Here is a 27,802-nt window from a genome sequence, read left to right as displayed (position 1 = left end):
GTTCTGGCACCACGGAGAGGCGGGTTCTGAAGGAGGGGGTTATCAGCAAAAAAATTAAACGAAAGACTAGTGGGGCAGAATTTGCTCTGAAGTATTTGGAGTCAGCACTTGTCCCATCAGTTATCTTAAAAATAGAACCCATTCAACATTTGAGGCACTTCAGGCATGTTTTGATGACCCCACTACCTAGGATTGAAATGGTGACACATGAGGAGGTGAGCATGTTGGTTGCTGCTGCTCTTTCATCTGACACGGCTTCGTTTGGAGGTAGAACTGAAGGCTGAAGGGTTGGAAAAAGATGCAGCACAGGTGTTGAGCAAAAGGCTATTGTGGCCCACTCACCTGGGATCTCTATACCTGCCCATGCTGTAGGTAAGTGCTTACATTAGAAACCATAAATACCTGCTTTGCTTTGGTGTTTCCTATGCCTTACTGTCTCTTCTGAAAGTCAGCCCTTAATGGCTCGGAATTATGTGATGTACTGAAAGTTATGCCTTTTATAGGTGACAGTACTACAATCCCTGCGACGGGGTGAGCTCCCGTTGCTCGGTCCCTGCTCCTGCCAACCTAGCAGTTCGAAAGCATGTCAAAGTGCAAGCAGATAAATAGGTACCACTGCAGCGGGAAGGTAAATGGCGTTTCCGTGCGCTGCTCTGGTTCGCCAGAAGCGGCTTAGTCATGCTGGCCACATGACCCGGAAGCTGTATGCCGGCTCCCTCAGCCAACAAAGCGAGATGAGCGCCGCAACCCCAGAGTCGGCCACGACTGGACCTAATAGTCAGGGGTCCCTTTAGCTTTACCTTACTACAATCCTATGTATACTGACGTAGAAATAAATTCCATTCATTTCAATGGCACCTACTTCTGAATATATCCAGTGATGAGGATCACAGCCTATATACCCCCAGTATTCACACTTTTGCTTTTGCTAAAGTGTTAAGGTTTTTATATGGTGAAAGTGTAGCTTGACAATCCTTCCCCACACCATCTCCCCTGTTTTTATGATTAATTTTCTAGACCTCATGTTTACAGAAAAAAACCTGAAAATATGTTGTACTTGTGTCTGTGTGTACATGCATATGTCTGACAGTTATGGGCTAAGAAATCAGAAGATGTATGTTTGAATACAGTAAGTATTTAAAGTAATCAGAAGATGTATGTTTGAATACAGTAAGTATTTAAAGTATTTACATGAATTTTTTTTATGTTTTTTGCTTCCTCAATAGTAAAGCACTATGTTGATAGAAGTCACATTTTATATGACAAAACTTCTGAAGGGAACAAAGGAGAAATATACTGTCATGTATGCTTTAGCTGAGATTTCTGCATTGCAACGGGTTGGACTAGATGACCATTGGGGTCCCTTCCAGATCTACAATTCTATGAGTCTATGTATTGCCTGATGCCTCTCTGACAAAGGAATAAAAAAACATAAAATGATATGAACAAACTTAACATGGCCCGTTTTCTTGGGGGAAATTGACAACTATTGTTTCCATAAATTCTTCACATTATGCAGTAATGCATTCTACATAAAACACTCTTTGAATGTTAGACAATCACACATTATATACAGTTCCATAAAATAAACCATTTTCTCTGTGCCTATGTAACTTGCTAGTTCTAAAAATCGATGTGCCTTTTCTAGCAAGTGAAAAATTGTTAGCATGACAGTTTATGCTGAAATTATGGGACATCTTTAAGAGACATTTATCACTAATGTCAGTAATGATGCTTCCCAGAATTTCAGTCAGGTTTGCTAAAGCATAAATGCTTGAGCTTGTCAAGTTTTTCAAAACAAATCTGTTCAACTAATCTTAGCTTCAGGTAAATTGGGAGAAATTCAAGAATTATACATTTAGATCAAGTATATTCAGCAACTCAGGAATTTGATGATGTAGAGACAGTCATTGGATGGTCTTTTTACCTTCGTCTAACCCATGAAAAATACTTAATTTCTTAACCGTTGATGCTGGACAGTAGCAAATGAGATATGCTCACATTGGGCAACTCTGGCCAGTGTGTATCTGCTGAGATTGCCATCAGATGTGGTCCTGTCTTTGGATGTTTGAGTGACATTGGTGTCATGAAGGCCTCACACCAGCTACGGCTGGTATGCCAGATATGGCTCCTAGACAGCGATATATCGGAAACTATTCTCCATATTATGGTAGTCTGCAGATTAGACTACTGCAATATGTTGTGTGTGAGGCTGTTTTTGAAGACTAGCAGAAGACTAACAAAATGCTACTGTTAGACTAGCAGGGGTAAGCAAACTTTTTCAGCAGGGGGCCAGTCCACTGTCCCTCAGACCTTGTGGGGGGGCCGGACTGTATTTTGAAGGGGGGGAAATGAACGAATTCCTATGCCCCACAAATAACCCAGAGATGCATTTTAAATAAAGCACACATTCTACTCATGTAAAAACACCAGGCAGGCCCCACAAATAACCCAGAGATGCATTTTAAATAAAAGCGCACATTCTACTCATGTAAAAACACGCTGATTCCTGGACTGTCCGCAGGCCAGATTTAGAAGGTGACTGGGCCGCATCCAGCCCCCAGGCCTTAGTTTGCCTACCCAAACAGTTTCATTTTTAATTCTAAGTGCTAGATTTCAAAGTTCTATCTTGGTTGGAACTTATGTATCCCAAGGGTTGCGTACTCTGATAGGAATCTGCCTGAATTCTAAGCTCATCTGAACCCCCTTTCAGGGTAGCTCTTGAGGCTTATGTGAGGCAGGTAACAGGCCATAGATTATTTAATAGATAAAGGCCTAGGTAAAGATGAATGAGTTTGCCTGGCACCTAAAGACCTGTAATGAAGGCGCCAGGCAAGCCTCTCTGGGGAGAGCATTCCATAGTCAGGAATCACCACAGAAAAGGTCCCTTCTCTTGTTGCCCCCCACTGAATCTCTCAAAGAGTGGGGGACAAAGAAGGGCATCAGAAGACAAGCACAGGGTCCATGTTGGTTTGTGTGATCACATCCACCCTAAATTTGTACATCTTTGAATTTTGCAGTATTCTTTTCCATCCAAATAATGTAAAGAAAAATACAGGAACTGGGGTAAAGTGTGCACATAGATACATAGTATGCATAGTATGTGAAAATAACATACAAAAATGCGTTATATTAGGGCAAATTGCTTTGGAAAAATGTTTATATTAGGAAAACTGCCTACAAATATGTGTACAGTCATACCTTGGGTTAAATATGCTTCAGGTTGAGGGTTTTCAGGTTACACTCCGCAGCGCCCCGGAAGTAACGGAATGCTTTACTTCTGGGTTTTGCCGACTGCGCATGCACAGACGCTCAAAATGATGTCACGCGCATGCGCAGAAGCAGCGAATCGCGACCCGTGCACGCGCAGATGCAGATTGCCTTCTACTCAGGATGTTAACGGGGCTCCGGAACAGATCCCGTTCGCATCCAGAGGTACCACTGTATATTAAAGAAGAAATTGACACGAAAATCTGATGAATTTTCATGAGAACTAAAAAAATAGTAATCTCACACTCATGTGGAAATGTGGAGAACCAAATGTAAGACTGGAAAAATGAAACAAAACAAAAAACACACCCTGACATATCATGCACCCTTAGAGACAAATCTGTCAAAAAGATTGGCCAAATGTTCTTTTTTAAATTATTCAAGGGTTTTTTTTGGATTCGATTGGATAGGATGGACGAGGTAGATTCAGGATGGCTGGAAGAACCAAAAAAAGATTCACAATTCTTTATGTTAAAAAAAGCGACGGTTCTAACATATACAGCCATTTACACATATACAGAGGAATTAAATTTCATTTACTGAAGCTTGACACTATTTCTCATTGTATTTTCATGTTTGGTACAGGTTGGGGATGAAAACTGAATGGCTCAGGGCACCTCCAGTCTGTCACTTTTGGGGGGCAGGATTCAATTTCATACCAGCAAACTCATATTGCACAATTAAAGCTCATTTGCAGCTCCTGTGCGACAAACCCACTTCAGCAAAAGGCTGGACTTTTTGCAATGAGGAATGCCATGAGACAGTGTGGGATAGCACTTGTTTTGACGCAACATTGGCTAACCTCCCTGCAAACAGATCAGAATGACTGCTCATTGAATAGTCAATGTCTAATCAGGATGAATGTTTAGAAGCATCCTCCGCCTGGTGTTAGAGGATCATGTTGGGAAATAATGGAAAGTAAAATAGGAAGATCAGGTTGGCTAAGTGAATTAATATATGTATGATTACACTTTGTATTACACAGCACCAATCTGTAAGAATGCAAAATACATTTAAAATTAGGTTGGTAATTCTAGTGACAGCTGTATGATTGTCCCACTCATAATTCATAGTCTTACCTGAAATATTAAACAAGCAATACTATGAAAAACCAAAGCCACACACACATTATTATTATTATTATTATTAATATTAATATACCGCCATATATCCAGAGGTCTCAAGGCAGTTTCCAGAACATAGCTTGCTACCAGTGAGCACAAGTTTAGGCCTTATCTTAGAAGGCAGCTCTTCCATGATCTTAGTTCCACCAGAGATAAGGCAGAATACATAGAAATGGCAAATCAAAATTGCTGTTCCTTATGAGCCAACAATATCTCGTGTTCCCTCGATAATTCCTCTGCAGAGGCCCTAACAAGAGGCTTGACCTTAACTTAGCAGATCACACAAGCTCGTGGCCTCAAGATGGAACGGTTGCAGATCAGGGAAATATAAGAGGACAGCTAAGTACTTTATTTACAGACAAGAAATCAGCAGGAGATTTGCAAGTGGTGAATGGATCGCTTCAGTGACCCAAATGGCATGGTTTGAGAGAATAAGATGCCAGCAAGAGACCACAGTTGATTTATTCGATAACATCAGGAAGCCATTTATGGGCTGCGTTATGGATGACTATCCTGGTGTTTAGAACAGGATAAGAGAGGCTGATGTTGTGCTTACACAGGCATAAAATACAGTGGTACCTTGTGTTACAAACACTTCGGGTGACAGACTGCTAGCCCGGAAGTAGTACCTTGGGTTAAGAACTTTACCTCAGGATAAGAACAGAAATCGTGCGGCGGCGTGGCAGCAGCGGGAGGCCCCATTAGCTAAAGTGGTACCTCAGGTTAAGAACAGTTTCAGGTTAAGAACGGACCTCCGGAACAAATTAAGTTCGTAACCAGAGGTACCACTGTATAATAATGATATGTCCTGGGCATAAGCACCAAAAAGCAAAATTCTAGGTTGAGCAATTAGTCACATTTTGACTATATCAAATAAATAGCCCCTTTATTTAGGGCCTATTTCTGCTCATCAGGGTTGGGACTTAGCAGTTTCAGAATGTGCCTAGACTCACAGGGCTTGCTAACTTTTTGCAGCCAATGGGCACATTTGGAATTTTGAAAGACCCATGGGTGCCAGTCACAAAATGGCTGCTATGGGTGTGTGGCGTAACCTAAAATGGCTGGCAGTACATCTTAAAAAGCAGAAAAAGAGAAATCTGTGCATCACTCCCCACCAGCATTAAACTACACCTAGACCAGCCACCCTTTGCTCACAGTGAGCAGCTTTTTGCACCTCCCCTCTGTTTAGAATGGGGGGGGGAGTGTCCAATCCTGGTAGCCAATGAAATGTGGGGATATTTAAGGGTGCATGTTCACTGAGCCACTGCACACAGAAACCTAACAGTAAGAACATCCATTGTGAATTTTTGAGGGGTTATTTATTGAGGCCCTTTCTAGGCACCATAGAAAGGTGGGCACACTGGAATATACTTGTTACATGTTACATGACTGAAATCTAGCCTTTGATGGCTAGGAATAGGTAGAATAATAATTATACCTTTATAGAAAATGAGCTCTTGGGATGGGATGAAACAAATTATAAATGTAATCCAGTGGTTTTCAACCAGTGTGCCGTGGCTCCCTGGAGTGCCTTGAATGATGGTCAGGGGTGCTGTGGGCAACCCTGGTCTCTGTCCCTCTTTCCTTCCCTCAGTCCCTCAGTCTCCTCTGATGCCTCTCACATCTCTGCCTCCCAAAGGCTTGTATGGCTGTTTACTGCAGCAGTCCTGGCTACAAGCTCCCCAGGCAAATGGTGCCTCTGGGGCTGGCCAGGGGGTGCTTCCCAGGCCCCTGTGGGGCAGTCAGAGAAGGCACTTCTCTTTGGGGCAGGGGGCAGCAGCTCAGAGACCAGGGGTGGCAGCAGCGACTGCCCAGAGGATTCCCAAGGAGATGGGAGAGGAGAGGAGACTGAGGGACCACTCCACAAGGGAGGGAGTTCGGAAAAACGTGAGAGGCTGCCAGCTCTGCAGGCAAGGGGTGACATAACTAGGCTCCTGAGCGCCACAAGGGTGCGGCAGAAAGAATCTCTGGGACTCAAAAAGGTTGAAAACCTCTGGTGTAATCAAGCAACAGCAGATTATACGAAACAGCTAATCCAGAGCGGAAGACAAATATGTTAATTTAGTTGATTCGGATCGAGTATTTCCAAACAGTATTTTTAAATCTCACTTCACCCTTTTCTTTCACTCTCAAAACACCTTAGAAAAGTACAGTGGTACCTCAGGTTAAGTACTTAATTTGTTCTGGAGGTCCGTACTTAACCTGAAACTGTTCTTAACCTGAAGCACCACTTTAGCTAATGGGGCCTCCTGCTGCTGCCACGACGCCGGAGCACGATTTCTGTTCTCATCCTGAAGCAAAGTTCTTAACCTGAAGCATTATTTCTGGGTTAGCGGAGTCTGTAACCTGAAGCGTATGTATCCTGAAGCGTATGTAACCCGAGGTACCACTGTAGAGCAGGTGGGTGACTTATGTAGAAAAGTGGGGGTAGACAGCAAGGTCAAGTGGCAAACAATGGCACAACCCAATAATTAGTCTAATTTGCAAAAGAGAAATCCGCTCTAAATTCAGCACATCCAAATAAAAACTTGTTTGTAATGAGAGAAAGCAAGTACATGCTGAATTCTTCCATTGAATTCTGTGGTCCCTAGTCTTGTACAGTTTTGCTTGGATTATGCCCTAACATATAGCCTTCATGGGATACTGGAAAAAGTAGCAATAGATTAGTTACAGAATAATTGAATTGTGGAGTTGAAAGGGACCCCATGGGTCATCTAGTCAAACCCCCTGCAATGCAGGAATCTCAGATAGATCATCCATGACAGAAGGCCATACATCCTCTACTTACGTAGTTAGCTTGTTTTAACTTCTCCCATGTCTGCTTATCTTTGCCCCAGTCAGCATGGCAAATAGATTAAGGAAATTTAGTCCAACAGCATATTGAGGGCACTGTATTAACTATTCCTGGCATAGTGTATACCTATAATGCATGTTTATAATAGACCATAGCTGTCAACGTTTCCCTTTTTTAAGGGAAATTCCCTTATTCCTAATAGGATTCCTCGCAAGAAAAGGGAAAAGTTGATAGCTATGTAATAGACATACAATAAATCTAGTGCATTCATCCTATTTGTTGAGTTGCAGGCTCCTGAATGGGGTGGGCAAACCTAGCTTTTGGTAATTGGTTTTCAAACCTGGTTTTCAAAGAGCACAGTGATTGGGAACAAATATTAACCAGCAATGAATTGTTGGCAATAAACAGAACCTATTCCTTTTTAAAAATAAGCGAGCCATCTCTTTCACTTAACTAATGGTGATGCTATTTAAAGTAGTTCTTAGATCACCCAAGTAAGAACAAACTTTCCTAAGCAAAACACAAACTGACCCCTTAAATCCTTTGCAGTGAAAAGTGTGTTAAGTCCACTTCTAGTCCCAACCTCTTTCATCAATTCACAGTGATAAGTTTCTAAATAAAGAGGTACTGGGGCTCTTAGTCAACTATATACCGTTTGGTTGTTTATTTGTGTGTTTTTTTTAAAAAAAAAAAAAACACCAAACAGTAAGCTTATGTAATTTTGTAAAGTGCCAGAAATATTGATAGCACCTTTGCCTCCAGACCTCTCTTTTAGTGTGTAATCATTATCATACTATTAGGGTGGTTGCACACATTTTTCCTTTCAATACTGTTTGTACCTGTGGAAGCTTTGGTGTGGTCACACTGCTTTACTTCCAGTCAGTGCAGAACCCATAACTACCTGTTGAAATCCTGTATTTTTTTTCTACCACAACATTCTGGTTAACTTTCTTGTCCTGCGTTTGTTGCCCTATAGCCCCTTTGGACGGCAATAATGTGGAAGCATTGGGGAGGCATCACAGAACAAACAACCAGAATGAAACTACCACTAATGCACTATTATTGTGTCAATAATACACTGCAGAATACACCCACAATTTAACACCAGCTATTGACAGTCTACCCATTTACACAATCACAGAATTGAAGAGCAAAGGGGCAGCACACCTGGACATCAGACTGATCAAGCACACACAAATCACCTGGCCATAATCTTCCCCATTGTGGTGAGATTTTATTTCTATTTAAATTAAGCAATTGTTTCCAAAATAGCATGTGCACCTTTTAAGAAATTACTCTTCCATCCACTTCTTGGGTGGTTTATTTTCTCTTTTTTGCCAATCCATAAGTGGCCACTCCAATACATTTCCTTGTCTTGTGGCTGAGCAGCAAACCACACCTGCCTTTCCCCAAGTACCCAAGGCTGGCCAAGTTATTTTGGCACCTGAAGCAGAAAATCCCACAAATTCCACTCCCTGGCAGTAAAAATACAACAAATATTAATTGTATACATTACAATGTGCTGCTCTTTCATGACACCCCAAACCAGCTGCCTACTATTAGAGCCAACCTTGTCCATATCTGCTAAACTATCGCTGGGTTATAACTGTCTCTGTCAATATGTGTACTCCGTACTGGCAGAGTTAATTCCAACAAATAGCAAATTGTAATAGTTACCTGCAATAAGCAAAATCTTCTGTACTTCAGCGACTACCCATGAGCGCAACCAACCACTTTTCCTCTTCTGTATTTTATTTGCATATCTGAAGGGTACCGATAGTTGTCATTGGATGTGTAATGTCTGACCTCTTGTCCACATTCCAGTTTTACATTCTTCTCCCCACAACAAACAGGAACTGCCCTAGCAACCATCTGGACCAGCTTAGTTGCTTGGTTCTCCCAGAAGGAAAACCTGCCCATCTTTTTTAGTTCAGATCTATGTCACTGAAGCAGCCTTTGATTCAGCCTAAAGGTCAAGGTCTTTAGCACCGACTAGGAAGAAAACTGCGTCGCAGCAGTACAAAGGTGCGCGTATACAATACGTTTTGAGAGGAATTGTTGTAAATAACTCGGGGGAATTAACTGCATTTTCTGTGCAAGCTCTTAGAGCTGAAACCCAACAGGAAACCCTTACTCCAGGAAAAGATGGGGAGCAATGAGAAGAAGAGGTGTGGGAGGAAGAGATGCTTAACCTTTTCTCTGCCTGACATGCCTCTACTCTAAACAGGAATTTGTGAAGTCACGTGTTTGGAACCCTGTAGGGAAAAGCAGCTGATGTGGCAATTTGGCGTGCAGAAGGGGTGGCTGGAGAAAGACTGTATGCCACTCTCTACGATTCTGAATTACCCCTCCAAAAGCAACTTTATTTGGGAAACAAACAAACAAAAAACACCCACCAGCCATGATTAGAACTCTGATATGCACATTCCCATGCAATGTCATTTCCTTAATACTACAATTATGAAACTAATAAATAAGGCCCATCTTGCTTGTAACTGTGTAGTTATAGTTTTCTGTGTCAGTTTGTTTCATTCTGTATTTACATAACTCAAGAAATTATTGGTTTGGAAAGCAAGCCTCAATGAGACTCTGATTCCAGCAGAATTATCTTTTAAAATATCCTGCTAGAGCTTAGTTTTCAGTCTAATAGTAAGACTTGAAACTAAAGTCTTGCATGGTCTGCCATGGGCGCACCTGCACTCTTTTGTTCAAGTCTTGATTGGCTGGGAAGAGTAAGTGTCATGTGACACCTTCCTTTTAATTAACAGCCTACATGTAGCATCACTGGTGCCAATGGAGGCTGCATTAGGATACAAATGGCAGCTTGGGGGTAGGGTTCAACAGGGCCAGCAGGGGAGGGGGAGGGTTATACCACCTCACTGTCCCTGATGAGCCTGGTTCTGTTTTAGGGCCCTCATTGCTGCTCTTTTTATTTTTATAATGTTAATTACATCCACTTAATTAGTTTGGCCTGTTTATATTGGTGCAACCAAAATAATCATAGTACTCACTACTGCAATGCTTAGAGCAAGAGTTGCCAACACTTGAAATCAAAAAATTTGGTACCTAAGTGGGGCAAGGAGCAGAATTCTCTGGCTCAGGTGGCAAAAGTTATGGTTAATCTGGTAGTTTTTGCCCTGGTGGAGGTGGCAGCAACTTGCGTGAATGAATTTGCTTCCCCTCCCCTGCCTGTAATTGAGGAGGAGCCAACCAAGCCTTGCCTCTGCTCCTGCCTGTGCTCCCAGAAGGATTTCTCCCCGTTAAGTAAGAAGGCATGCTGGACTTTGGAGATTTCTCTCCCTAAGACTGTTTCTGGGCAGGATGATAACTAGGAGAGAGGTCTCCACAGTGACGGCTGCTCCAGACATCAAGCCCAATGTGGTTCCCTTCTCTCTCAGCTGAATGGGCAATACCAGAGGGTTTCTTGGTCTTGCCCCTCAGAGATTTCACACTTTGCCCAATTGCTTTATGGACAAGCTGAAGGCCCCTTAGTGGAATCCCCAGTTTCTTAATTTGCCTCTGGGATTAATGCAGTCAAGGGTGATGATGATCTCCCCAATAATGCCGACGATCAAAGAATGGTTCTCCAAAGGCTTTGTGAGACCAAGGCCCTAGGCATTAGGCATCTGCTACTGCATCTTTATTGCTGCAGGTGTCCTTGTTCTGGGCTAGGGCTCTGCTTAAGGAGGCACCTCAGAGGTGTTCGCACCTGGCTCAAGGTTTACGTAAGTTAGAAAAAGCCCCCGCCTTCATGGTGATGCTGGACAAGGTGCCATACATTTTCTTGCAATAGCAATGGCTGCAGAGGCAAAAACCATCATTTGTTGAAGTGCTATCATACAAAATGTTTATAATTAGCAAATAGGAACTGTGCTATAGGGTAGGTCTTATTTGCGGGTCATGGGAGTCTACAAATAGCACTTTCCCCCGTTTCTTTCTCCACTGAAATGTTTGTCTTAAAATAACAGCTGTTTTGCTTATTGTCAGATGATGCTTCTGTTGTCCAGCTCCTTTGATTTGTTAAAACAAAATGTCAGTGACTCCACAGAGCACGTGCCCAAAGGGCATTCCTTAGTGCTAGGGACAATAAATACAGCGATCTTTGCCACTGCCATTTAAACTGGCCATCGTAAATCAATCATTTTCTGAAGACTGATACGTGCCGAGGATGAAAATAATTGGTGACCAGCACAAAGCCTGAGCATTAGCTAAGCTTGGAGTGGACATAAGAGGTATAGAGGGTCATGCGCAGGCCACCCTGAGTAGCATTCATTTCCCTATATTTAAATATTTTGTATATATCATGAGCCAATAAATCTCATATCCTTGGGGGAATCCTCCAGAAAATTACCACGGAGAAGCTGCAGCGCTACACAACAGCTGTACTGAAATGTCAGAAGGGGCTTACACAGCTGACACAAGCTGCTGAAAACAGAACATGGCAGCACTTCCATAAATTCTCCTCCCCCAGCCAAGCGCTGCTTAATATAGACCGACCATATGCTCCAGCCCTTGCTCACTCTTACACAAGCATCTCCTAAGATTGAGTTGTACTGCAATTTCGGGCAAAAAAAAAAAATCTTTCCCACAAACCTTAGGGGCATTGAGGGTTTCATAAAATTGAAGAAGATATAACCAGCTCTGGTTATTGTCTTTCTTAAATTTCCTTTAGGCGTTTCTGGGTCTTTATATATATATCAACAAAGAACATGTCTGAGTTCAGCCAAAACTCTGACCAAGAAGAAATCTGTTCTGAAGAGATCGATGAAGATGAAATCCTAGCAAACCTCTCCCCCGAAGAACTGAAGGAGCTACAATGTGAAATGGAAGTCATGGCTCCAGACCCTGAGGTGCCAGTTGGAATGATACAGAGAGACCAGACTGAAAAGCCACCGACGGGAAACTTTGATCACAGATCTCTTGTTGACTACCTGTATTGGCAGAAGACGTCAAGGCGGATGCATGAGGATGAACGAGTGCCTGTCACTCTCTTGCCATCGGAGGTAAGAAACAGGAAATGCAACTATTCTGCATGCTTCTCGTGGTGACGTGGGAGCTACAACACACCGAATAGCAACATCTAAATAATAATTAGATTAATTGAATCGTGCTACAAGGCTTTGGGGGGGGGGACATTTTGCTGGCTTTTATGAATGCAGACAGAGTAGACCTTCTTGGGAAGGAAGTTCCATAGCGAAGAGCTCCCACCTAAAAGGTCGTTTTCCACATCCTAGCCAAATGTACCTGTCTCAGAGACAGCCCTTGGACTATGCTGCTGCCTGGGATCTTAAAGGGAAAGCGAGCTTGTATAAAGGAAGGTGCTTCCTAACTATTTTAGCTGGTATGTGGTTTTTGAATCAGTTTTCATTATTGTCATATGACCTAAGCCCAATGAATTACTGGATCAGTGCAGAAGCTCACATGATCAGGTGTGAAGTCTGAGAATAAAAATGGAGTTCTTACACAGGAAGAGCAAGACATTCTGCTGTGCCTTTGCTTTCCTTACTTCTGTGTGATGCAGGTATGCTGTGCAGGAACCTTAGACAGGTGCTGGAAACTGATGAATACACACAGCCTCCCAGAGATGAAATGGTGAGGTCTTTTGGCTGGAAGATGCTCCCTGACTTCCATGGGAGAGGGGAGATTCCTTCTTGAATGCAACAAAAGTCAAACGGTTCAAATAGATAATATTCAGCCTTGGAAGAATTGATTGATGGATTAAAGCTATTTGTGTCCTGCTTCTCTTATAATTAAACGCAGCTCACAACAAAAGATGCAAAAATGAAATATCGGAGTACAGAGAACACACTAATTAAAAGCAGCAATTTAAATATTTATCTGTGTAAGCAAAAGCAATTCAAGCTATGAGGGAAGCAGAAACGGAGTAGCAGGCTCATATTCTTCTCAGATACTAAAGAGGCAAAGATATGGGGCTTTTAAGCTTTTTTTAAAAAACAAACAAAACACCACTATTTTATTTTACGTATTTCGTAAAATTTATACACTGCTTGACTGCAAAAAAACCAACCCCAAAACCTCAAAGCGGTTTAGGAAAAGAGAAACAATAAAAGTGAGGGGAGGAAACCATACAAATGCAAGAATTGCAGGAGCAGGGAGTGGGAATCATGTTTTCACAATAACTCAGAATTTCAGTCCTAGAGCTGAGGAAACATGTTTCCTTGCTTGGGAAACACTGAGGGGAATGTCCTCAGGATCGCATGTAATAAGCCAGGAACAATTGTGTGCTTGGTTTTGTTTTGCTTTTCTATTACAAGATTTAGAAATGCCTTGCCTTAGGAGAAGGTTTTGTACTGACTTTTCACAAGACTATTCCTGCATAGAAGTGCTCACGAGTGTAACCTGGACAGGATGAAGATGAAGTCAGACACCAGGCACTGACAAGTGAGCAGCGTAAATCAGTTAGAAATGGTCAGGTGTCAGCAGAGGTTTGGGCAAAATGAATATGTAGTGGTTTAAGGAAAATAGTGGAAGAGAGAGAAGTGACTTAGTCAACAGAGGAGAGCAGAGAACAGAGAAATAGAACAAAAGGCACAGACAGAGGAGTGGGGTAGGAGACCTGTCTCACCCTTTATTGCTCCTGCTCCATTAGAAACAGTAGATCTAACAGGATATGAGACAACAAAGAAAAAGAGCGAGAATTGAAATTAGGGTTCCATAACCCTGCCTGGCTAAAACTGAGATATTGCTTAAATATTTTACTGACTGACTCTTACAGCTACTGCTGCAATTACACCAGGACTAGCAGAAAGACTGTATTGTGCTTAGTATTGCTTTAAAATTATTCAGGAAAAGCCAGATGAATTGATAATGGCAAAGCATGGTAATTAAAAAGATTTATACTAAAAAAGATTTTAGTATAATCTGGTATATAGTGTGAGGCCCACAAGAGAGATGCTTGGAGGATGACAATGAGAGAACAGGCCTTTCCTGTGGTAGCGCCCCAGTTGTTGAGTGCTCTCCCCAACCAAGCTTGCTTGGTGCTGACGTTGTCATCTTTCTAGTGCCAGGCAAATTTACTCTAGCAGGCATTGTAAATTGCTTTAGGATGACTGGAAATTAAACTAAACTACCGCTGTGGGTTAAACCACAGAGCCTAGGACTTGCCGATCAGAAGGTCAGCAGTTCGAATCCCCACGACGGGGTGAGCTCCTGTTGCTCGGTCCCTGCTCCTGCCAACCTAGCAGTTCGGAAGCACGTCAAAGTGCAAGTAGATAAATAGGTACCGCTCCAGCGGGAAGGTACATGGCATTTCTATGTGCTGCTGGTTCGCCAGAAGCGGCTTAGGCATGCTGGCCACATGACCCGGAAGCTGTACACCGGCTCCCGCGGCCAATAAAGCGAGATGAGCGCCGCAACCCCAGAGTCGGCCACGACTGGATCTAATGGTCAGGGGTCCCTTTACCTTTACCAGGATCTTTAACAACTGCCTAAGCTAAGCAGGTCCAGGGGAAAAGGGGGCACCGAGTTGGAAATTATATGGATTCTGATATCTTAGAATTACCAGAAAAATATGGAGTGGAAATCTAAACATTGAGCATATCTCAGCTTTATTGTCTTTCGGACCAAATAATGTGTACAGTGGTGCCTCGCAAGACGAAATTAATCCGTTCCGTGAGTCTCTTCGTCTTGTGGTTTTTTCGTCTTGCGAAGCACGGCTATTAGCGGCTTAGCGGCTTAGCAGCTTTAAGAAAAAGGAAACAAACTTGCAAGAACTCGCAAGACGTTTCGTCTTGCGAAGCAAGCCCATAGGGAAATTCGTCTTGCGGAATGACTCAAAAAACGGAAAACTCTTTCGTCTTGCGAGGCATTCGTCTTGCGAGGTACCACTGTACTATGATTGCTCTCAACATTTTAAAAATAGTAAACATAACCCCCCAGTAAGTAGCCAATGGCAGGACAGAACATGAGCAGGGTGGGTTGCTTACCTGGCTTCCCAATGCAAAGGTCACTGTTGGTAACTGAAAAAGAGAGGGGAGAGATGGCAGGAAGTGTGATGCAGTGTGGGCACGGCTGCAGACCCAATTCAACCCTCCTGCTGCTGCCCCCACACCACACCAACCTCCCTACTTCCCTGCCCCTCTCACACTTCCATATTGCAAAGCCAGGTGAGCAGTGCTTCCCTACCTCATTCTGCCCTGCCAGTCACTACTACTACTACTAATTTATAATATAATAATTTATTATTTATACCCCCATCTGGCTGGGTTTCCACAGCCATTCTGGGTGGCTCCCAATAGAATATTAAATACACGATAAATTTAAAACAAGATAAATTTTAGTATTTGTACCCCACCCATTTGACTGGGCTGCTTCAGCCACTCTGAGCAGCTTCCAGCATATACAAAAACATAATTAAACATTAAAAACTTCCCTATACAGGGCTGCCTTCAGATGTCTTCTATAGCTTGCATAGTTACTTCTCTCCCTGACATATGATGGGAGGGCATTCCACAGGGCAGGTGCCACTACCGAGAAGGCCCTCTGCCTGGTTCCTTGTAACCTCACTTCTTGCAATGAGGGAACTGCCGTAAGGCCCTCGGAACTGGACCTCAGTGTCTGGGCTGAACGGGGGGTGGAAACGCTACTCAGACGCTACTGAAAACCCCACATGTATGTTCTTTTGCCATGTCCTGTGGGGCTTGTTTAATGTCCACCTGTATGTGGTGATGGAGAAAGAAATGCTATGATTACAATAATTCTAAAACAATAGTTATTTTGTGGATAGGAAAACAGGGCAATCAGTGGAGGGAAATGGATGTTTTAGCCAGAAGACCAATACATTTGACATCCAGAGGGATCTGTGGAGAAATGGAACAACAAGCCTGACTGCAGAATGAGTCCAATAATGTATATTATTTTGAAACCCATTATAAAATAATGAAGTAGTTATTTCCAGATTTTGACATATGAAAGGTTATTGTATAATAGTAATGTAGCAGACATTACTGACCAAACTGCGGGAGGTAGTGGAAGACAGGAGGGCCTGGCGTGCTCTGGTCCAGGGGGTCACGAAGAGTCGGACACGAGTAAACGACTAAACAACAACAACAACAACGTAGCAGACAAACTCAAATAATGTTGACATCAGAGCATTTGGACTGTGAAAAGTAAAGAATAAATTCCAGCATAGTACATACTGGAATTTAGAACTGTGTATTTTCTTTTAAAGTAACTCATCTGCACAGTGGGGAAACAAATTCAAATGTCACATCAACTTTGTTGGTTTTATTTAGTAGATGTGGCAAAACCATTTTAAATTATTTCAGCTCTTAGCATTCTGTTTTCTGCAGAGACACACTGTGGAGAAGTCCGAAGAAAATTCTGCAGATATTAGTAATGAGAAGCAGATGGTGAAAAATAATGCAGGGAAAACAAATGGAGATGTAAGAGACTATAAAGAGAATGAAGAAGAGGAAGAGGAAGGTGAAGAGGAGGAAGAGGAGGAAGAAGACGAGGAAGAGGAGGAAGAAGAGGAGGAGGAGGAGGATGAAGAGGAGGAGGAGGAGGAAGGAGAGGAAGAACAGGAGGAGGAGGACAAAGAGAAAGATAAGGAAGAACTGGGAACAAAGAAACCATATGGTGAAGAGGACAGCAGAAATGAATATGAAACAGAGGGATCAGATGAAAAACAAGACAATAATGAAAAGAAAGCATCAAAATTAAATATTCCCAAAAAATTAGCTGTAGATACTAATTTTATTAAGTTAAGTGCCAGGCCTTCAGGAAATCAAACCAATTTAGATGAGAGCCTGAGAAAGGTCCAGAAGAATGACCCAAGCATGACAGAACTCAACTTGAACAACATTGAGAACATCCCCAAGGAAATGCTGGTGGACTTTGTCAATGCTATGAAAAAGAATAAGCACATCAAAACGTTCAGTTTAGCCAATGTGGGGGCAGATGATAATGTGGCTTTTGCCTTGGCCAACATGCTGCGTGAAAACAGGAGCATCACTACACTGAATATTGATTCAAATTTCATCTCGGGTAAAGGAATTGTTGCAATTATGAGGTGTCTGCAGTACAATGAGAAGCTGACTGAGCTACGCTTTCACAACCAGAGAAGCATGTTGGGCCATCAAGCAGAAACAGAGATTGCCAGGTTACTGAAAGCCAACCCTACGCTGCTCAAGATAGGGTATCACTTTGAACTTCCAGGTCCCAGAATGGTGGTCACCAATCTGCTCAGCAGAAACCTCGATAAACAGAGGCAGAAAAGGATAGAGGAGCAAAAGCAGCAGCAACGAAAGCAGCAGAAAGAGCTAATAGCCATGTTAGAGAACGGACTCGGGTTGCCTCCTGGCATGTGGGAATTGCTAGGGGGACCAGTGCCTGCTTCAGTGATGCCTCCTTTGATGCAACCTCCAATGCCATCAGTCCCCAAAGCTCCATCCGCGGGCAGGAAAAACGAACCTGCAAGAAAACCAGAACCTGAAAAGGTAAGCAGCGGCGACTTCAAAATAGTGAAACTCAAGAGAACCCAGCGGAAACCCACCATAAAAGAATATGTGGAGCCTGCTGAAAAAACCAACCTCAAAGATGTGATCAAGACACTCAAGCCTATTCCAAGAAGACGGCCACCTCCTCTGGTGGAAGTCACTCCAAGAGATCAGCTACTTAATGATATTCGCCAGAGCAATGTAGCTTATCTGAAACCGGTGAGTGCAATGGGGTTTAAAAAAGGAAGTAGGAAAATACTGCAATATCAGTTAACCCATTTTAAGATCTTTCATTCAAAATCGAGTCATTTGGGGATGACAACGGCCATGTGTTGTGGAGACAATGGCCTGGATCCTAAGGGTGAAATTGCACGTTGCAAAAGATATGTTTCTGCGCCTTTAAATCAGGCACCCCCAAACTCGGCCCGCCATATGTTTTGGGACTACAACTCCCATCATCCCTAGCTAACAGGACCGGTGGTCAGGGATGATGGGAGTTGTAGTCCCAAAACACCTGGAGGGCTGAGTTTGGGGGTACCTGCTTTAAATGCGAGGGTTTTCAATTTAGACAAAGTGTCAGCGTATCCCAACCCACCACCCTTGATCCAGATCATCACCCTACCAAGGGAGAGGGTAAGGAACAAATCCTTTACCTCCACTGTAGTCCCAATCTAGAGCCACAATTTGCCTTGGAGGAAAACTTTTTATTCACTTTAATGGGGACCTTTTCCATATGCAGATTGCAGGCAGGGAATGATCTGCATATGGAACCATAGCATCGTAGTCCCCCTATCTCCTACTCTTATCCTAATTTAAATTGGGTGTCATGTACTGGCAATTTGTATATATAGCTATTTGTATATATAGCTAACATTTGCAGTTATTTATTATTATTTACTTTTAACATTTATATACTGTACCACATTTTGCAAAAACGAAAACAAAAAGCAAAATAAACCACAGGGCAGTTTACAACATAGAACATAATAAACAATGTATGTCAATATATCCCATAATAGCCAGACAATACAAAACATTAGAATGGTTATGTAGAAACAGTTCAGAATAATAAGCAATACATAGTAATAAATATGATATAATCACAGTGCCAAATTATACACACTCTTATAAACCCTGTACAATCCAGTAGCTCATATAACCTGCTTATCTCAGACGCAACTATAAACATAATGCACATCTAATAACAACAGCCTCCTAAAAAAATAAGGGAGGGGGAAATCAGCAGCAGGATATCCAGTGCCAGAGTCACGCTATTTTGCACCCTAAGCATGACTAAGTACCGTACTTGCACACATACACCCCAGATGTCTTGTAGAAAAAATGAAATACACAAAACTTGAAACTGCTAAATTTGTAAATTGCAGGAATAAGTAATACAACAATCTTTTATTGTCTTTCTCAAGTACAAAAGAAAATGTTTTAGCACACAAATAATTTTGAACAAACCTGTGATATTAAACTTAAAGCCTCTGAAACGTCTCTATTTCAGGCACATCAAAATATTACTTTGTGTGCCTTTTCCTTTACAAATTTTGTCACCTATTCCTTCAGGTGAAGTGTATCTGATGCCTGGGCATGTTCAGTTGATAAAGTTGCCAAGTTTAAGATGTGACTTTTAAGATTTAAAATGAAGTGTATTTTCACTTTTTATGTAACATAACCTCCAATCAACTCTGCAGTCTATTTCATATATACTTTTTTTAAAAGTTCTAATGTATGAATTACCTCAAAAATGATGAAATTCTTCAAAATATAGAAGTAAAATACTATCAGAAATTTATAAGATGTAACAAAATTAATCTGTGTAAAACTGTCCCTGAAAGGTCAGTACTGTGCCCCTCTGAGGTCTGTACCCTAGGCAGCCTAATAATAGCACCAGCCCTGAGGATATCTAAACCTTCAGAAAATGTGTAAGAAATGCAAATATCTCTCTGAACAAACGTAACTCTTAATTCCCCATTCACCAGAGAAAATTACAAAGCTTCCCACCTTTCACTGGTTAACTTCCCTTTTCTTATCCGGTCTCTCACTCTGAGAGATCTTCACTTTACGTACTGCCTCTCACTCACAGTCTTTTTACCATCCATCAGCCATTCTTATGGGGGTGCAGTCCTTGCACCCTAATAAGCAAGGAGAAGGAGGTTTCTCCCCAGAAGGAGAGACACCAAAGGGGAAAACCCTGTGGTGTCTCCCCATTGAGGTGACCTCCCCCACCACCACTGGTGATGGCTGTGGAAGGAAAGTTTTCTGTCCCCTTATTTCCGCCGCAAATATCTCATGAAGGCTGGAGGAAAGGGCTCCTGAGCCATGTGAGATGGGGGGAAAGGGGAATGGCCTGCAACTGGGCAGACCTCTCTTCTGTTCCTGACTTCTTACCTTAGGATCCAAAGCATGCAAACGTCATTTGTGCACTCACATTAATATTATGTAAATACTAATGATGGAATCTTTGTATTTTGTATTGTTTTAAAAACCCACATTTTTTAAAAAAAATCCAAACTAAGATGCATGTTTATGGGTGGAACATTTACTGTTTTCAGAAGAGAGAGAATTTTAATAGTAGCTATCGAAAGTAATTTTGGAAGGATCCCTTGCATCATGGAGGAACCCATGTTTCAGTCTCTGGCAATTTCAGCTAAAAGAGAGAGGCTGCCAATCAGACTACAAATGACAACAACAACTTATTATTTATATGCCGCCCATCTGACTGGGTCGCCCCAGCCACTCTGGGCGGCTTCCAACAAATTAAAACACATTCCCAGGCTCAACATGCAGATGTCAGTGGGGGTGGGGGTGATGTTGCTAATATGGCCATACTACGCTGAGTGAAGCCATACTTTGCAGCTGTCAGGTGGATGGCATTAACCCTGCATGTGCCTTTCAATGCTGTTGTTATCAGCATTTTTAGATCCATTATAATTGCAGCATTCTGGAGGTCCGTTCTTAACCTGAAACTGTTCTTAACCTGAAGCACTGCTTTAGCTAATGGGGCCTCCCGCTGCCGCCGCGCGATTTCTGTTCTCATCCTGAAGCAAAGTTCTTAACCTGAAGTACTATTTCTGGGTTAGCGGAGTCTGTAGCCTGAAGCGTCTGTAACCTGAAGCATATGTAACCTGAGGTACCACTGTATTGGAAACTACCCAGTGCTGGCTTTGGGGTCCCACCCCCTCGGGGGGCTGGGATGAAATGTCTTTGTGAGCCTCCTCCTTGAGTTGGCCCTCAAGGGGAGCTGGGTTCCTTCTCCTTCACCTTGCTTCCATCACTGCTGACATTACTAATGGAACATGTGAACAGAAAGCAATAATGAGGAGGAGGCGCAAGTCCTAGAGAGGGTCTGAAAGTTGGCTGTGATCTCCTACCTGAAGGTGCCCAATAGTGGTAACCACTGGCCCTTCTGCTACAGTTGGTTTATTCTGATTCTGTTCCCAAAAGGGCAATCACATCATATTAATAATAAAGTGTATTCAGTGGGTCTCCGCATGAAATCTTACATTCTCCACACTGTGGCACCAATATATGCGAGTGATGTATATTGTGTTCACACACAGTGAAGTGGCTAAAAAGTGCCCAGATTTACCATTTATTACTTCTTATTTTTCCTTCTCTAGTCATGTTGCTAGAGGAGGAGCATTTGTCTGAAATCCTTCTGACCCCGGGTGGGGCGTCTCCAGTGTCAGCCACCAAGAGCATTGCAAGATGTGGAGATGCAGGGTGCATTTTCCAACAAATCCCCCCTCTCAATTACACAGCTGGAAAAGCTCACCCACATTAGATCTCTATCCTTAGGGTGTTTTGCATGCCTTGGATGTTTTCACTTGGATCAGGTCCCATGTCCTGCACCTGTTAATCACTGAGGTCACCCATAGCAGTTACGTTTAATTATGTCTTCCTCGGTAGTTCAGAAGTAATTTTCCAAGCTTGAAAGTCACGCAATATACATTACACCTCCTGGCGGTTCCCTTCATTACGTTAAGACATCTGGGCTAGCTTCCTGTCTAGAAACATGGCATTCTAAAATCAGAGCCAGTTTTAATGCTTTCTGTTTTCAATCTGTTGTAGCATTCTTAGTTTTAACTTGAACTAAATAGCTGTTATAGACAAACAGCCTGGACAGGGCTAGAGCATTTTATTTTATTTAATGCCCATCCCATCATTATTTCTCATATATATATATATATATATATATATATATATATATATATACACACACACACACACACACACACACACACACATTGGTCTAGTGGTTTAAGTGTAGCCTTCCAAACTGTAAAACTTCTAGAACGCTTCAGTCACATAAAACAACATAGGAGAACATTCCTTGACATGTCCATTTTGTCAATTTGAGGACAGTTAAATGAGGGGCTTTTATTGCTGGTGAAAGGGGTGGTGATCAGTTCACACCTTCTATTCCAGCACTTCTACTTCCCACAATCCATATATTCCCACAATGGAAAATCAGTGGAAATGGGTTTAGAAACATATAACACCATGTCAGGACAGCCTGCAATTACCTTATAGAAGAAATCCCAGATACAGTTTGTGACCCTCTGTGCACCTCAGTGAAGGGAAGGAACAGGCTGATGTTGTGTGTGTGCATAAACAGATGAGACACACACCTGGCACTTAGTGTCTTCCAGCCATAAGCACCTTGCAATGCTCGTTAGAGAACAATCAACAGTCAGCATACTCATCCCATCCATCACCTGGATGGCCTAAGCTTGTCAGTTCAGCTGTTTGTCACACCTGCAGCTCAGTAGAATGCCTTTTTACCAAGCATATTGCAAAAAAATAGTAACACAAATCTTTAATAAAAGCACAATTATAAACCTGGGACATTTCTAAAATTAAAACCCCCCTCTCTATGTACTTGTGGTGGACAACAACTTATGCTGAGCCTGGTAATAAATTTACGTGGAAAGTAAGTTCTGTTGAAATGGATGGATTGCCTAAAGTACCCGTTTAGGGTTTGGTTGTAAAGAGAACATCATCTATTGCAGGCACCCCCAACCTGCGGCCCTCCAGATGTTTTGGCCTACAACTCCCATGATCCCTAGCTAACAGGACCAGTGGTCAGGGATGATGGGAATTGTAGTCCAAAACATCTGGAGGGCCGAAGGTTGGGGATGCCTGATCTATTGCTTGTAGTGGATTGAATTGTTACAATGTGTCTGGTATATATTGAAGAGTTATTTTGTTTATACCGTAGATGGGGAATTGAACCCAGTTACCATTTTGTTTCATTTGGAAGAAGATTGTGATGAGGATATATCTTCCCCCTCCCCCACTACCCCACATTTACATTTCTTATTCTTGCTGCACAGGTGCCACTTCCCAAAGAGCTGGAGTAGTTACTCCCCATTCAGCTGAAGGAAACAACTTGGAGAAGGGAAGAAAAAGAACAAAACAAAACACACAGACTGTGCAAGTGTTGCTTCATATTGTTCCAGGGCCTGTTTCCTTCAAATGGAAGACATGGGAACAATGTTTAAAGCATGCCACCTGTTGAAGTGATGATTGAAAAGGATAGAATGGAAACAGTATAAATGGTTAATAATTCACACGTACGTGTTTGTAATGGGCTAGTGCCACCCTATAGTCTCCGTCAGCTTGCTGGGCTTTAATTTCAGAGGGTAGGGGCGGAGAGCAGAGGGATATTATCCCCTATGTTATAACTTTTATAGATTTCTTCAGGAAATCCCTGTCGCAATCATGTTGCCTTCTGCTTTTAAACTTTACAGAAGCATATGGTGTCCTTTTGTGAGTTTTTCTCCTCCCCTACATTCACCCATCCTTGTGGGGCATCTCTGTCTGCCAGCTTCAGCACAGGTGTGTGTTGGGTGTTTGGCAAACCACAGCTACTTTCATCTTTATTGGATGAAGGATACTGCAACAGAAATGAACATCTACTTTCAGGGATGGTTGCTGTCAGTACTTATTTTTTCTGGTGGTACAAATACGCCTAAACATTTTGTGAATCTAACGGGAGAAGAAACTAAACAAATTAAAAATGTTAGTTTCTTCTCTAGCACGGTGAATCGTCCGTTCCATTGAATAGCATGGTGAATTGTCAGTTCCATTGCAAGCCCTCATTTCCTGTCACGGTGTTTTAGATGGAAGCAAGCGTTTAATGTATGAAGTAGGAGTATGAAGCATGGTGATTGGTCAGTTTCGTTGTTACCACCTCCGATGGCGGCTTCATTTCCTTTCCCGGTGATTTTCTTGAGTCAAAGTGAGAGTACCACTAAACATTTTTTTAAGAAAAAAAGCACCGGTTGCTGTACATCAGCCACAAAAGCCGAGATATAGAGGTGGTGGCTGTGAAGACTCAATGAGCAATGATTTCCCAAGGTTTTAGGAAACCGCTGGCAGGACATCCCCAGTGGGCTCTCCTTGCAGCTACCAGCTGTTCCCCTTCCAATTTTTACTATCACATCCATCTAGACTGAAAGCTGTGGAGTAGCAATGGCTGCCCAAAGCTGCAGCTCCTCCTTCTTTACATTGCTGCGGCAGCTAGACTGGTAACTGGGAGCGGCCGCCGAGATCCTATAACACCGGTCTTGAAAGACCTACACTGGCTCCCAGTACGTTTCCGAGCACAATTCAAAGTGTTAGTGCTGACCTTTAAAGCCCTAAATGGCCTCGGCCCAGTATACCTGAAGGAGCGTCTCCACCCCCATCATTCTGCCCGGACACTGAGGTCCAGCACCGAGGGCCTTCTGGCGGTTCCCTCACTGTGAGAAGCAAAGCTACTGGGAACCAGGCAGAGGGCCTTCTCAATAGTGGCACCTGCCCTATGGAACGCCCTCCCACCAGATGTCAAAGAGAAAAACGACTACCAGATTTTTAGAAGACATCTGAAGGCAGCCCTGTTTAGGGAAGTTTTTAAAGTTTAATAGGTTATTGTATTTTAATATTCTGTTGGAAGCCGCTCAGAGTGGCTGGAGAAACCCAGCCAGATAGGCGGGGTATAAATGATACATCATCATCATTATTATTATTATTATTTGCATAGTCATCCACTCTGGCCCATAAGAGGGCAGGTGAGCAAGCAAATGACAATGAGGAGCAGCAGCATGTCACATGAGGGCTCTGGAGGATTAGCTTTTGCAGATACCTCACCCTACCACCCGTGGCCATAAAAGCTGGCCTTCAGCTCTCAGCAAAGCTTGTCTTTGTGAAGACTTCATGTCTTATCAGGGCTATCCATTTAGGTATAGTGTGAGTGGCCTACATCTGTACCCAAAGGCAAATCGGGGAAGACAGCTGAAACTGGTTTGGAGAACATTGACACCACTTCCTAGACTGCTGTGCTGACAGGCTTGCATTCTTTCTTGACAGCTTCAAGTTACAGTGGGGCACTTTCTGCAATTTCACTTATTCTTCTTCATCACTGTCTAAAAACATGGCATCTCGGGCTCTTGGAGAAGAGTGGCTCTCCTTCCACCCCTGGCAGCCCCACGCTGTCCTTGCTGCATCCCTGATTGTCTCTTTCCTTCCCCACTGTCAAGGCCACCCTCTGTATAGCACAGCCATGGGACTGCAGTTTCAGATATCCACTGGGGCAGCTTGTTAATGGACTGGAGGAGCTGGAGCAGAGCAGAGTCCTTTGCTAGATGAGTGACTCCAGGTGCTTGGAGCACTGCCCAGCTCAGAACTGCAAGTTCATTACAAGCTGGAGGAGAAAGCTAGGCCTGGTCCTTGCAGAAGATTGGAGATTAGCCGCTAGAGACAAAGGTGATAATCCACCCTTGGCCAATTATTTAGCAGTATCTAAAAGCTGGCCTGGCCAATGACTTAATTGGCCAGCTCTTTTGATTTTTGAAGAGTGAAATACAGTGCTGCAATGTATGCAAGATGAAGTCTCTCCCATATTGTGTGTGGGGGGGAAATATTTTGAAAAACAGGTACATGTCCATTTCATTTGTGATCTTTTGCTTTTAGTACTGCAGGATTCCAGAAGCAATGAATATGTTGCGGTGTGTGCATGGTGTAAATTCATCCACTTTCTCATTAACTTGTGGCAACCAGCTTTATGCCTCTCATTTATTTATGCCTTTCAGCTTTAAACAAGTTTATGCCTCTCATTTATTCACCACTACAGCACTTCCATTGCAAAAGCTGTAATGTCATTGTTCCCCCCACAAGAGACACTCAAGCACACCCCCTTAACACACTTCCCTTATGTAACTATCATGCATTCAGCTGTACCTAAAGACTGAGGCACACAACAACTTTGTTAATGGCAACCTACTTATAAGTTGAGGCCAACGTATTTCTCCTTCCTGCTCTGGAGACACTTGCAATACAGATCTGAAATGAGTAAAACAGGCACATACAACATGCTTCTGTGAAAGGTGGACTCTGATATAACATGCAAACTTCAGGCTTGCACAAACTTAAATTTATGTCACACTTATGCCAGTTTAAATTCGGAATCCTGCCGGGCAACTGTTCTATTACACTGAGACATACCAAGCTACCACCTAGCAGATTTATGCTGCCTTAGATAGATCACATTTTATCACTGTTTGGTTGTGGAGCTACACCACTTACAGATCAATGCAGCAGCTGCCTCCTAGGATAACAACTAAGACAACCTATCCTCACAGCCTTTGTGGTGTACTTTCCACTGACTGTGGCAACAATGAGGAACCTGCAGCCCTCCAGATGTTGGACTTCCATCATCCCTAGGTGCCATGGCCCATCATCAGGGATGATGGGAATTATAACCCAACATCCACAGGGCCACAGGATCCCCATCTCTGTACATGAACATATCTTGAAAGCTGCTCATTGCCCTGTTAATCACAATCAAACTCACTAACAGCACACAGGCTTTGAAATGCTCAATGCAGCTTGGCTATGTAAAATCAATCAACAAATAAGTTTCACAAGCCCCATTGTCAATGAGCACAGCCTTCGATCAGGGTCAGGACATAAATTTCAGAGGATGGAATTCAATGCTAGCACAAACCCAGTGAAGTTAATGGGCATGGCAAACTTTGGCTCATTAATTTTGATGGCTCTACTCCAAGTTGGACTTAGCTGAATACAACCCAGAGAAGGCAGACCTGTGGTTGTCTTGGTTGCTGCCCATGTGGTAGGGAAGTAGAGAAAAACAATGTGATGAGAGATTGGGTGGTGTAGACTTAGGTTGCAATCCTATACCTCCATAGTAAGCTCCATTGAAGGTACAGATCATACACACAATTTGAATTTTAAAATTGTTTTCTAGAGATTTTAAGCAACCCTTTTGTCCCAAGAATTGTCTCCTGCAGCTTCCAAGTTTTTCAGTTTTGCCATCAAGCAACACTGCAGGAAGGAAAATAATGTGGCAGCACAGCCAATGGCTGCTCAGTAAAAATATACCTGGGGCAGAACAAAGATGATGGAATCAGCAAACTTCAAGGGTTGCAACATACAGAAGCTCCTGCATAGATGAAAGTTTGGATAGGGATTTGGAGTTGAGCATTGTCTCTCTCTACTCTTGTAGCTATTGCTCACTTGTATGGCATTTAAATGTTCAAAGTTTTTATAGTGTAATAGACCCTAATTCAGAGATACTCAGATCCAGTCAGTACATCTATCAGATCAGTTTTATCTTGCTCAGAATGAATAACTGGAAGATAGACAAGAATGGGACTGGACTTTTTCCTAACTACTAGTCTGGCTGAATTCAGACTTAAGTGGGGATCACAGGTAATGGCGCAGCTCATCAGCTAGAGCAGTACATGGCAGTGGGGGAGCGAGCGGGTGTGGAGAGCAAACAACTATGCACAGCTGCGGTCAATGTTGACAGCCGATACAGCCAGCACCATAAGGAGTTTCTAAACATGGTATCTCTTTGTAAATTTAGGCAAAGGGACTTCAAGTTTCATGCTGAGGAACACGCTCAACATGGGTTTCACTGGGAGGTCAGAAGGATAAACTAGCTCCTTATATGTTTGCCTATCTCACCTCTTTGTCGCTGCACCCTGAAAAGCAAATAGTGAAGACAGTTTTCTGGAGGAAAGAAAGGGTGGGGAGAGAGAAAGAAAGAGAGCGAGCGAGCAGGTAAGTCAGCAAATTCTTAAAGCGCCAGGTACTACTAATTACTGCAGTCCTTTAGTGACTTATGGATGCAACTTTAA

General features: G+C 42.8%; 1 protein-coding gene and 1 long non-coding RNA gene across 3 annotated transcripts; one reads left to right on the top strand and one right to left on the bottom strand.

Annotated features, from left to right (window-relative positions):
- LMOD3 (leiomodin 3) lies at positions 1-23,415 on the top strand. Of its 2 annotated transcripts, none has more exons than XM_083601435.1 (4): positions 1-368; positions 11,861-12,191; positions 16,500-17,867; positions 22,994-23,415. In XM_083601435.1, the coding sequence occupies exons 1-4, from the start codon at positions 364-366 to the stop codon at positions 23,018-23,020; spliced, it is 1,731 nt and encodes a 576-aa protein (XP_083457561.1). In that variant the 5' UTR covers positions 1-363; the 3' UTR covers positions 23,021-23,415. The 2 variants fall into 2 exon arrangements, with proteins under 2 accessions (XP_083457561.1, XP_083457562.1); XM_083601436.1 differs by having other exon boundaries at positions 2-372.
- Positions 23,416-24,672: 1,257 nt separating this feature from the next.
- Positions 24,673-26,047, bottom strand: LOC310757418. Its single transcript, XR_014545184.1, has 2 exons — positions 25,751-26,047; positions 24,673-25,708 (listed from the first exon to the last, which is right to left on the bottom strand). It is a non-coding gene; the product is annotated as an uncharacterized lncRNA (long non-coding RNA).
- Positions 26,048-27,802: the final 1,755 nt, after the last annotated feature.

Source organism: Podarcis filfolensis, assembly GCF_964270895.1.
Source record: "Podarcis filfolensis genome assembly, chromosome: 2".
Classification (NCBI taxonomy): Eukaryota; Metazoa; Chordata; class Lepidosauria; order Squamata; family Lacertidae; genus Podarcis; species Podarcis filfolensis.
This window is presented reverse-complemented; position numbering and strand designations above follow the sequence as displayed.

Excerpts from the sequence above, each read along its gene's own strand:
- LMOD3 (XM_083601435.1), top strand. Across the intron at positions 12,192-16,499 it reads TCACTCTCTTGCCATCGGAG|AGACACACTGTGGAGAAGTC; the intron begins GTAAGAAACAGG and ends TGTTTTCTGCAG. Across the intron at positions 17,868-22,993 it reads ATGTAGCTTATCTGAAACCG|GTGCCACTTCCCAAAGAGCT; the intron begins GTGAGTGCAATG and ends CTTGCTGCACAG.